Here is a 13,336-nt window from a genome sequence, read left to right as displayed (position 1 = left end):
GGCACTACAATGTGTAACATGATCAAAACGGGCGACACTCGGCTTGAAATCTGACTCTCCATGTAATCTTTTCTAGGGTCACAGAGGTATAATGTAAAAAAAATCACTACAGGCACTAAAGTAACCAATTAAATTTGATACCTCAGTCCTGTAATGTGCTGGGGATGTGGTCTGGAAAAGACATTTTTAGGTGTTGCACCCAAGACTTTTACCTCCAGCAATCCAGAAAATGTTTTTAATATTTTCAATTGCTAAAATATGCACTTTTCTTTGTGCCGTATGAATGGATTTTATTCCAAGGTACAACAATATCACAAAAGCTTTAGGGAAAATGCAATGCAAGCGGAAACTCCAAGTATGCACACTCTATTTCACAGTCCTCCTTAATTTAATTACTAAGGATTTTAATAACGCAATATACCTTGGTCTCCTACATTGCACCAAATAGAAAAAAAGGCATTGAAGAATACTATACTAATCAAGTGTGAATTAATTGTGTGTAACACAGCTGTGCAAGATAGTTACAGCCTGTTTCTATTATTACTGAATTAATCTCAACTGTACACTTTTCACCACATCCTATATAAAGTTTACATTCCGTCGTTATCAGAATCTTGTGTTATTATGGCTGGACAGTGAAATTAAATCCAAAGCATACGTTTCCACTTTTCTAATGTAATTCACTGCAAGCTTTTAAAAATGCCATCTCTTTTCTAGCTCCTGATCCCTTGGCGTCCATTAATTCTGCAACAGACTCATAATGGACCAACTAATCATTTAGAAAACCCTCCTCATTAACTGTATTAATTTACACCACTTTAATGGCATTTTGTCAAACTCGTGAGGCCTGCTAAATCTTTTGAGAACACACAGTGGCTACTTTAAACAGTTTTTATTGAATAAAGAAAAGCAGTCTGGACAGTGGTTCCTTTGCCTGTCACTACATTTTAAAAAAATCAGTGTGAAGCCAACTGGACTAGCTAAGGTCTTTTCCGGGTGACTTGTTTCCTGAAAGGTCACCTTAGTAACAGTCGCTCTTCTCCCAGCTTGCTCTCATTACCACAGGAGGAGGCCAGCATTAATAAAGAAAGATTGTAAAACATAGATTCTTGACCAAAATTGGGGACTGAAAGATCATATATCAAACAATTCTTTTGTTTCAATCCCAACCTGCACTTTTTAACACAGAACCTAGACTAATTGTAGAAACATATATATGTTTTGTACTTAAATCAATTCCACTTCTTCCCCATTCATATTACATACAAATGAAGTTACATTGCAATGCATACAATCCACAGTAAATAAAGCATTGCTTTATAGAACATTTTATGTTTAAAATAGTGCAAGTCAATGCACTAATTAACTGCACTGGGCAACTCAAAACCGTGTTGGATTGAACTGTATTAATATGACACATTGAGGTCGAATAGCATTCCTGCTGCGTTTTGCTCCAGAGGAAAAAATACATCAAGTCAATACCCGCAGAATCATTATTATGCTGGACCTCTCATTTACAGTCCAAGTTAATAATGGGCAGCCATACTAAATAACATCTATTAGTCAAGAATTAGCTTTTGAGGGGGTGGAACAAGAGAGAATACAGAGAATTGTGTAAAATATTTTAGGAATGTGCTTGCTTCAAATTTATTTTTTCTAGTTGCATTCTGTATTTCAAGCTGAAAATTAAAAATGTTAAGATCTTTGACTGGTTTAATAACACGGTGGGCACTGACAGTAGACAAGGACTTTAATCATTCTGGGAAAAATTCTTGTAATGCAATTTTATTTATAATATATTAATGTATAATACAGTTTTGCACAACTTACTTTTACATCTGATGTGTCCCTTTGACAGTTCCGCCATGATTTTGCCACAGAAGAGAATGTCCGTTCTGGATAATCAAACTTCCCTTCATTTGCATTGAGGAAAAATATGGTGAAAGGCTCCTATAAAGGTGAAGCAGATATATTTATTTTACTGAACAATGTGGAATGAGTACATTCACAAAAACTGATTAAAACCTAAGAGAAGAATGGTATTTCTAAACTTAGGAAAATGGAACATCCCTTGGAACTGAATACCAGAAAATAACTTTAAGACTAATAATATAACCTCTATGCTTTTTTGAATTATAAACTTCTGCAATTCTGCAATCATGTTACTGGTGTGGAATTTGCGGTTCAGATTTTTTGCTTGCTGTGCTGAACATGCTCTCCTATTTATGGCTTTGGGTTTCGTGATACTGGCTCTGCTGCTCCAGAACTTATTTTAGTGTGTGTTTCATTTGTTGCTGGACTCCTTAATAATAATAATCCTTGTGTTTGATATAGCATCTGATCACATTGTTGACACGTCTCAAAGTGCTTCATAGGGTATACTGTGAAGCGGATATACTATGTATCTTGTGGGCAAATGTGACAGCCAATTTGCACACAGCACTGTCCGACAAAGCGGCCATGAATGAGTGAGCAATTTTATTTGGGGGATTTGTTGGCCAGGACACCAGGAGAAACAGGCTGGTCAGCTGTGAAGGTACCAAATCATTTTGAGTTTTTGTAGTGTACTTTAAGATGTCTTTTTAAATGAAGCACTTGGCTATTGAGAAGGAAAGCACAGATATTCCAATGTATACATCACTCTCTGCAATGGAGCAATCTCTGATGTGCAGTGATCAGACATAGATTAGAGTCTTAGTATGATAATTATGTGTTTGTTGGTTACATCATATACTAAGATGCCTCCTGGAGAACTATCACTTTATCCACTTTGCCCAATTGTACCTCATTGTTTCATCAGGGGAACAGCTTGTGGAACCATGGGGAAGTTTACAGTTTATTTGTCCAGATTCCAGTATGAAGCAGAACTAAATAATCCTAATGAGGATAGTGGTCTAAAATAATGGTAGCAATGAGAAAAGAGTAGTTTTGTACTGAACAAAACAAGCTACAATTAAAAGCACCACTGCAGTGATACAAAGCAAATGTTTTCATGCACATATTAATATATGTTGGTTGATTACATTTATAAAACTGTGGGAAAATAATGGGATTAGAGTCTACTTGACACAAATTAGCTTTATGTTGCAACAAACAGACTGGTTGAGATAGCAAATTCTTGCAAGGGACATATATCCTGATTCTTAATAACAGGTCCCTTCTTTACACCCATTTAATGCTGATGGGGAGGGGTCAAGAGCTGGCAAAAATTAAAAAATGGATGGAAAATTGATCTTATACTTGCAGACACTTGCTCTCACAAACTATTTGTTCACGTACAAATAGCAATTGTGCAGAGCACAAATGGAGGGAAGAGAATTGATGTGGAATTACAGAATCATCCTAAAATGTTTTGTTAAAACATCATAAAGCTATCTACATGTGGAATCTAAAGGTTATGTCATTGCCTAATCTGATTTTGTAATTTCATGTCAAACAGCACAACTTAATCGATTTTATTAGATATGGCTGACTGCCTGCCCAAACCTTTAATACAGTTATACTCAGTCTACCAATCTGATTTCTTTGCATTAGCTACAAAGTCTTGCTCTTTAAAAATACAATGATTTTGATTTTGCTACATGAAGAATAAAAGACTAATCTCAACAACAGTGTTTTGAAATGACCTTTTTTAATGTTATCACAGCTAACAATACTATTTTTGAAAAATAATGTAAATATGATTTTAAATTATTTAATTAAAAAAAGGTGAATTGTTGTACATTTGACAACTTAAATCCTTGCACTGAAAATAATTGGTTTCCACTTAGTATAGTGCATAGACTATCTTTCAGGAGGAGTGTGGGGATAGTGGCGTAAGCGGGGTCTTCTTGGAGCTGAGCTGGCTCCAAAGTGACGTGCTTGGCAACAGAATTTCACAATCGAGTTAACTCTCGGTTTCGGTAATCTGCTCCATACCTGCTAGCATTTTACTTTAGATATATTATTGGAGTCCTGTAGCTCAGTGGTTAGAGCACTCGCTTTGCAAGCGAGAGACCTGAGTTCAATTCCAGGCAAGGCAAAACCTTGGGCAAGTTTCCTTACTCCACACGCCTAATAATAATCCCTCCAAAACCAAAAACAATAATAAATTGGTCATTTTCAATCTACGACTGTTTGTGGGACATTGCTGTGCGCAATTGGCTGCCGCGTTCGTCCACAAATATACAGTCAATTCACTTTACAGTGTGTTCTGTGAAGCGCTTTGGGACGTCCTCCCGAGGTGAAAAACGCTATATCAAATAATAATAATAATAATAATCCTTGCATTTGATATTATTTGTGGGCGAACGCGGCAGCCAATTGCGCACAGCAATGTCCCACAAACAGTCGTAGATTGAAAATGACCAATTTTATTATTGTTTTTGTTTTTTTGGAGGGATTATTATTAGGATGCAAGGATTATTAATATTATTAACAATTTTTCAATTATTTAACAGGTTTTTCTAAAACTTTAGTTTATATTGAAGTAGGTAAGCTACATTGTTTATATACAATACGATTAACGACAAAAGAGGGAACATTTTAAAAAGTCTGATTTTGAAAGTACCGAGTCACATATGAATTTCCAAGATAATACCTGTCATACACACATCTTGGAGCTATTTAACTTAATATCAAACAAATAGAGAAGCCTGCTGAGCAAATGGGGCAAGTAGGGGAGTAGGGTGTAAGTAGATCAGAGAGGTAGGAGATGATTTGTACATAAGTCAAAGAATCTTGAAATCGATCCATTCTGTAAAGGGGGTGAGTGGAGCTTGTCAATGACAGGGATAATGGAGGTACAGTGTTTGTGTGAGTGACAATATGGGCGGCAGAGTTTTGAATTAATTTGATTTTATGAATGGTGGAGCTAGGGAGACTGACGAAGAGGGTAATGGATTGGAATAATCGAGGCGGGAGGTGACAAATGCGTAGATAAGAGATAAGTTACTCCTTATCTGTTTGTGAAACATTAGAGACACATATTGGCTCTCATGTCCACCTGTAAATACACAGTCACTATATTGTGAATGCCTTACAGAAAACTAAATTCTGTGAAGTGCTTTAAGAATTTCGAATTGAGACACTCTATCAAATGTAAGGTTTCTTAAACTAATATAATTATTTTTATGCAAAAAATTGTGAAAAGTGACCATTAGGCAAGGGTTCGGAATAACTTTTCCTTAATTACCAATTCTTACATCTTTGCAAGAAAATATTGACTTTGTTATGGTTAGCCAATTAAAATACTTGTGTACTGAATTTGCGCATCCAACTAACTTTTAATAGTTGACATGCAAACACGATAATTAACAGCAAATTTGGCCTGATTTATATCAGTATAAGAGCTAGAAATCACACATTTAGGGTCATTAAGGGGATATCACATCCAGGATCATTAAGGGGAATTTCTTTTCTGATTAGCATTTGTTAAACATCCCACTGCAGTATTTTAAATAAGAGTAAGGAGTTCTCGCAGTCTTCAGGATAATATTCCTCCTTCATTCAAATGAACTAAAAATAGATTAATTGGTCACTCATTTCATTGCTGCTAATGTGACATTGTTGGTTCAAATTAGCTGTTGCAAATGACTGCATAGCACGTGCCACAAAACTTCAGAAATAACTCTTTGGAATCAAAAATGCGCTATTCGCTAAATATGGATTCAACAAATAACAAATAACTCCAAGTTGCAAATAGTAACTCTGATCTGAAGTAGATCAAGTCAGAGTGGCTTTCCCTGAAAGTCAGTGCAATACACTTCTGCAACTCTCTCATTATTTAGTGAATAATGCATTGTAAATTCTATTGTGTGATGTGCTTTGATGTGTTTCAACGTAATAGTTTGTTATAAGGTAACCTATTTATTATTTTATTGTAATCTTACCTAATTATTCATAAAAAAAGTATTTGTTTGTAAGTATTTATATCCTTCCAGACTTTTATGAAAGGAATGAAATGTTAGAAAACATGTCTGTATTAACAGTTTGATGGTGCATTTCCATGATGGGACACGACTGGACATAAAAACAGAATGTGAGTTTAAACCTGTTACATTTCACTTGCCCACTTCTCCAATTTCAGCTATGCCATTCTTGGAGAGGTATTGATTAATCCTGACACTTCCCCATAGGTAGGGTGGGAAAAAATAGCTCATTTCATGTAACTGTAGAAAGCCAGATGTTGAATATCGGTGGAGGCCCAGGAGCAGGTCACTGTTTTCCCTGAGCTGGAAAACAGTTCCTGTTTGGGTGTCAAGGGACCTAATGGAGAGGAAGAAACAGTGGAAAACAATGTATTTTTTAAAATACATAATTATAGCATTGTATTGAAAAATAGAATGGGCGTAGTTGTGACTGCTCCATCGGAGTTAACCGTGATAGTGTTACAATCAGAAAAAGATACTTACAATTCTGACAAGCCAGCACAGCGTGGAGGCAGCTGTAGAATAGTGTGTGTTGTAATGGTGAGGTGGAGTTTGATCGTCCTCCCATGTCTCATACCGTTCAGCATAGAAGACTGCACGTTTTGGGTTCAAAGATCCAATAGGCTGTCAGGGAAGAAATAGACACAAATAGCTGGTATTAGCACAAAGTAGCATCTAGAGAAATAATGTATTTTTTCTTAAATGAGTTGTTCATCATAATTATAGTAATAGATTTGTGCAGCAAAATATTTTCCAAATCATTTTGTTCTGTCAGGGACACTATAGAATTTTACTATTTCGAGGTGTACAAATAACGGCTTTTTGTAGATTTTCCAAATGAATAGATTTTAAAACAAAAAAAATCCCATTTCAGCAACAGGTGTTTCTCCTATTTTAGTTTCTCCTATTCTATAAATTCTTACACTGTAAGATTGATTGATTGATTGATTGATTGATTGATTGATTGATTGATTGATTGATTGAAGGCAAATACTCTGCTTTCAGTCCTCTGCAGATATCACGTAGAGTTATGCAGGAGATGAGTGAGTTGACTTGCCAAGAGAGTTAGCACATAAGAAGATAAGAATTGCTAGACAAAAGAAAACCAAGATCCATCCAATTTGCCTTCCACCATCCTGGCAGTCGCATGCACATGTCATGTCCCACACTGTATACTGTATCCCGAGATATTATTTCCTAACCAAAATTTATCTAATACGTTCTTGAAAGAATCAGCACGTTCTGCTTCCACTGACTCCCTTGGGAGCCTTTTCCTACACTTACTATTCATTCACTCACTGAAGTAGTATTTCTCAGATTTGTTTTGATTTGTTCCTCTTGCTCAAGAACCATTAAGCTCATTCCATTCGTAGGATATGCAAAACCTAGTTTATCAATTGCCGCACTCAACCCACGGTTCCAAGGGGGACATTTTTGTTGTCCAGATTTTTCCCAACTCCAAAGTCAATCAAGCAAAATCTCCACAATATTCACCCATCCCCAGAACTCAAATCTTATCTGCTACCCTCCAGATATTTCTAAACCCTTCAGAGTAAAGAAATTATTGCCCTGTGGATATTTGTTCACGAAGCCTGCAAATCTTTATGTGAATAATACAGCCAGTTTATTTTTTACAAGCATTACCATGTGAAATAATCCCATAATTATTTGAGAGATCTCATAATTAAGTGGAATTTTAGAGATAAACGTGTAAATTTTCCATGCATATGTACATATTATCTTATTTTTAATAACATGAATACATTTAAAGAGTTCCTATTTAATACAATACCATGAATGCATACATGACTATCAATTGTTGTCTTCACTATTTTTGTGACTTTCCATAGTCTACTAAATTTTTAATAATTGGTAAATTTGTGAATAAAACTAAAGTACATGTACGCATCACTGACAGAAAGAAGTTATACAAAGAATGGGCAACCATACAAAATCACAAGAGCAGTTCAAATGAAGAAGGCCCTTTGGCTCATTTGTTCTCATCCCTCAAGAATATCCACCCTCACATCCTACCACCATAGCATCAATCCATTTCTTAAATGAGTCCAGTATCCTGGATTGAACGACCATTTCTGGTAACCCTTTTCCACTCTTTAATTACTCTTTGGGTAAAGAAATAATTCCTGCTGACTGATCTCAAATGGCCCTTTGTTACCCTGAATTTCTCTCCTTTTGTTCTGCTAACCTGGCATATCTGAAAGAACTATTTTGGCTTCACTTTCTCAAATCCCATTTAAAATCATATACATCTCTTCAAGGTCCCCTAGGAAGTTTTTGGTCTTATTGATAATATAATGTTTGAAGTCCTCCATAGCATGGATAACTCTTGCATTCAACTCACATGTCTATTGGGTCACTTAAGTTCATTTATATTTATACTTCCCTCTAATTTTTATTTTTTTTATTTTTAATTGCATCTTGGTTGTAAAGTCAAAGTTAGGGTGAATTGAATTAACTCTTATTTTACCAGCATCTCCCTCCTCCATGATTACTTACTGTGATTCTATAAAGAGCAGTTTTACAGTTATAAACTTACCCATGACAATCGTTTAATACCTAATATAGTAATAACTAACAGCATTTTTAAATTAAAATATATTGAATATTTGTCTTTCCTCAACTCAGCAGCCTTTTTTCCATGTATTCTGTCCTTTTTATTTAAATGTAATTTATGTTCACTCCTTTCTATTTATTTTGACACTACTACCTCTTTTTTTTCTGACTCCCTCCTTTCACCATCTGTTTTGGAGATGGGAGGAATTTTCAAAACATATTTGTTTGCCTGAAACTGGCTCTAACGGCTGGTTTAGTTGCCAATGAAATGCCCAGACGAATGGACCAGCCACATACACTGAGTCAAAACACCCACCTCTGCACTACTGTGACCTCACCCAGAGAAGCAAACCTGCCAACAATACTTGAAGAGTTAATTAGGATCATCTAAGTGAAGAACAGCAAGAACTCTCAAAGGTCTGTGAGCAGGTTGCATCAGTGCTCTCAGAAAGGACCAGAAACATTGGAACTTTTTCCTGTACCTTCATGTATCTGATTGTTTAATATTCTGCTAATATTAGTTTTGTGACTTGTATTTGCTCTACAGTAATTTAATTAATTTCCGGACGCTGTATTCACATGTATCTCGTGTATTGTTTAAGTCAGCAGAATCGCACGCTATGTACTGAAGGTACACACTATACAGACAAGAATTGTCTTCAGACATACGCAGCAGTGTAACAGGTTAACAATCAGAATAATGAGTTTACCGCAAGATACTGTCCAAAAAGTGTAGCATTTTTAAACATGTATTTTAACCCACAAATCTTTTGAAATATTACCAGAGCTCTTAATTGACATTTTTAGCGTGTCTCTTTATCCACAGGGCCTGGGTTATGTCCGGTGCTTGACAACTAAATCCTGCATTACAGAATTGCTAAACATGTCTGTGTTTTCCAGTGATGTCACATGAATCAGAAACAACCTCTCACATATTTGGATATTAAGATAAAAATATCCAATAGGACAAAAATCACAGGGTGTTATGTGACATTCAGCAGAAAACGATCATATTTTTCTTAAAATCACGTCTTGAAAGATGGTTTAAGGACAGACTTGTACTGAATCACTGACTTAATTATACATTATTTGGGAAATAAGAAAGTATCGTTCTGCTTCTACAGAATAGGCAAAACATAAAAATGCTAATCTCAAAAGCAATTTTGATTATGACCTTTTAAGTGGGGGCAGCAGCTCCTTGTTCAGGTTCTCTAGAAAAATCCCAGCTTCCTTATATGTTGCATTATCTTCAATGCAATTCTACTTTGAATAAGGTGACCTTCTTATTTGAAATGGATCTGTTGTTTTTAATTAGCATAATTGATTTTTTTGAAAAAATAAAATATTTTACATAATAATATTGCGGTCTTAATACAATACACATGACCATAGACCAGTTACTGTGAGTAGTACTTTACAACATTTTTAATATTTCTTATATTGAGGAAATATTAAAGATCTATATTAAAACCAGCTTCTATATCATATTACCAGCCCTTACAAACTTTCCACTGTAGCAGTCCCACCACCTCCCCACCAATACCTCAGATGCTTACAAAGCAAATGGGCATAATGCATTCATATATTATCTCAAATGATCCTGAAACTGAAGCAGTGATTTGAATGAAGATGATATATCTATGAATGGAGCACACATTTTCCTTTGAAGCTACTCAGAACAATTCTACACCAGATATAAACATCACGTTTACCATGATTTGTTTTACTGTATTTCCAAACTTGCCAATTTCAAGAATCTCAGTAGCTACAATGATAAAAATATCAGATTACCAGTCAAAAGACATTAGCTAGAATTTTACAAAGGAAGAGTTTCACAAGTCTCGAGATAGGTTTTCTGTGAAAGCAATGAAAATTGCCCAGGGATTCTTTCACCCACTCATCAAGCACACCCGGCAGCATGCCAAGCACATAATAACATTGACAACATCCACGGACATGTCTGAAGACTGGATAGTCTAACCTCCCAACCATACAGGCTAATGTGAAGATAAAATGATAGGGCAGAGGAGAGGGAAAGGAATGAGATGGAAATAATTGCTAGAAAGTTCATGTTTTGCATAGTCGTGTATGCCTGTCTTATAGTTATTACCAATATCTGTTGAAACAAATATGATAGAAAACGAAAATGTATTTTGGATTCGGCAAAGGAAATTCAGTTATTGAAGAGTTAACTGTCTTTGGGGTATTAGCCTGGGAGCAGTTTGTGTTCATGTCAGTGCTTACGTTTTTAATAAGGTGATCAGAGTTGTCTTTTCTATCCGATTTTCTATTTCTCAGTGCTTACTGCTCAGAGCAGTTGTTTGCAACTCACAGCTGTGATAAAAAAAAGCCAATTCTTTTAATTTTTCCCAAAATAACCTGGAGGATATATCTGCAGAAAACATTCCCTAGATATACCAAGGGATTTATTTCTAGCACTTTGTATGATGGCTTTTTTCCATTTTCCTCCAAAAAACTAGCCAATTCCAATTTGCCTTTAGTTAAGAGGCAGTGCCTGTTTAACTGGAGATGGCATAGATTTCATGTTTGTGCAAAGTGGTGATAGAGAATTCATTTTTATGTGTGAATGGCATTTGTATAAATGTAAAGCGATTGGCAAGCAGCACACTGGTGCAGTGTAACTGGGATGAGCAACATCAAGGCATTGGAAATAGTGTCCTTTAGGATAAGAAAAATAAAGAATTGGAATTTTTTATATGAATTCAATATATTGACCATTGAAGCACAGTGACCATCAGATGGTACGAATTGTGCTTTCCCCAAAGAATTACCCATACAGTGAACTCTTCGTGTCAGCTAGGCTGTCAAGAGAGGTGCTGAACACAAGATTCTAAATTTCTTTGTAGACAGAGAGATTACTGCTTGATAATTTATATAACAATAACTAAGACGGAAGCTGAGTCCTTCCATGTATTGCCATGTAGGTCTGACTTTCTTAGTTTTAATTAGGCTAGAAAAACAAAGTACAATCTTTCAAAATGAATCAGGAAGCAATTACTGTGCAAAGTGTTAACCATCGTTGATCTTCTGTGTAGGAAACATACATATGTAAAGTAGCTGAACACAATGTTGAAATGTCAGAGTACCTGTCATGTAGCATTTTCTACCTTAAGGTCAGACACAATAATGTTGATTTCCCTCATTTTTTTTACGTCACACTGTCTCAGTCTCACCATCATGATAAACATGCTTATGATTATAACATTAAAAAAAATCCAAAATATACTTTTTTCAAAATAAACTTACAACAATAAGGGAATTAGTTAAAATATGTCATTTGGATTTAGTATTGAGATGATGTTCAGAAACGACTTGTCCTTTGGTTCTGTACTTTATTACCACCTTATGTTCTTACGTTCTTATCACCTGAACCTTTTGACTGAATTATATAAGGTCTGGCAACTTGCTCTCCAGAATATATTACTCCGTATTTTAAACTATGAAAGAAACACAAAGCTCAGCACTCAGAGTCATGGATGAAGTGGATGCCTTTCTGACTGTGAAATGCCACTCTAATCCCTGGGGTTTAACCTTACCTGACTTGCATTATACCACAAGGCCTTGCAACACATTCTTGAAAGTGCAACATGCCCTAACCCAAAATCCTTCTTAATACTTTCCCAACTACTGTAAAATGATAAAACAAATATTTGCATTTCTTTGCTCCCTGAAAGTCATGGGAAAAGGATTTTAGCACTGACCCTAACTTGCTCTGCTGCAATTCGACAGAATGTTGTAGAACTTTGTTTTATTTACACTTCATGAAAAAATGAAACAATTTTAAACAAAAATATATTGGTTATCAATGTGTATATCTTAGAGTACTCCCTACATTGTAGCTGATGTGAACTAGATGATAACACAACTGAAAAATATAACTTATAAAAAATAGTTATACAAATGATTGAAAGAATGTAAAAGAAAGTTGCACTGTTCAAGGTTTTATGAATACGATTCCTCTCGCCTCTGAGTTTTGTTATCAAACATAACAAGTTGACCAAGATTAACGACATCACATTTCATTTCATGTTTCATTCAGTAAAATGCATGAAAAGGGTAAGAAAATAAACTTGTCTCAAAAAATGATAGTTTAAAAATAAAATTAGTAATTTAACAATGCACCATTAAATGCACATTTTGGATAAAATATTAGCTGGAGAGACTTGGAAGACTTTGTTGAAAAGTTACACTTTGTTTGGTTCATGATCCCACTACCTTATGGTCCTTTGCCTAGTGATTATAATTTATTTATAACTGATAACATGTCTTTACATCATGAGGATTCTGAAAGTGCTTCACATGGTATACTGCAAAGTTTAATGACTGTGTATTTTGTAGACACAGGCTGACGAGAGTCAAGGCTTGAGGACTCTAGTGTGCACCTTAGGATAATGCTGAAGTTCAACCAAGGTTAAACGTGGTGTCAAAATTACAGTCAACAACTATGAATCCATTTTGGCTCCATTGCCCACCTGACATGGTGGTTGGCCAGTTGAGCAGTGCTGTATGGATCCAGTCTAACCTCTGCAGGTGACACAACACTCTAGAATGCAAATGGCAGACCTTCTCATGATTACCTATTGGTATGAGTCTAACTCCTCAGGCGAGAAGGAAGGTATAATGTGGGTGCAGCCACACAAGCTTCCTCCATTAACTGAGAGAATGAAAACAACACTAACATTCAAAATAAACGAACAAAACGGACCAATTTAAAAAAAAGTCACAATTAAAACAAGGAAATCAATCTGTATCTGCAAACTAAAAACAAAGTTTTAAATTTGTATTTATTGAATTAGTATTCTTTATTATTTGCTAAATGTAATTAGCGTATG

The 13,336-nt window shown here is 35.4% G+C and overlaps 1 protein-coding gene across 2 annotated transcripts in view; it reads right to left on the bottom strand.

The window, feature by feature from the left end:
* Positions 1-13,336, bottom strand: part of LOC121848913 (neurobeachin-like) — a 158,058-nt gene that overhangs the window by 53,521 nt on the left and 91,201 nt on the right. For both annotated transcript variants that reach the window (XM_042334623.1, XM_042334622.1), the window contains 2 exons: positions 6,393-6,533; positions 1,831-1,950 (listed from right to left, as the gene is read on the bottom strand). In XM_042334623.1, coding sequence (XP_042190557.1) covers positions 1,831-1,950; positions 6,393-6,533 — 261 coding nt within the window. The remainder of the gene's footprint in view (positions 1-1,830; positions 1,951-6,392; positions 6,534-13,336) is intronic.

This window comes from Callorhinchus milii, unplaced genomic scaffold (genome assembly GCF_018977255.1).
Source record: "Callorhinchus milii isolate IMCB2004 unplaced genomic scaffold, IMCB_Cmil_1.0 Scaffold4, whole genome shotgun sequence".
Taxonomy (NCBI): domain Eukaryota; kingdom Metazoa; phylum Chordata; class Chondrichthyes; order Chimaeriformes; family Callorhinchidae; genus Callorhinchus; species Callorhinchus milii.
This window is presented reverse-complemented; position numbering and strand designations above follow the sequence as displayed.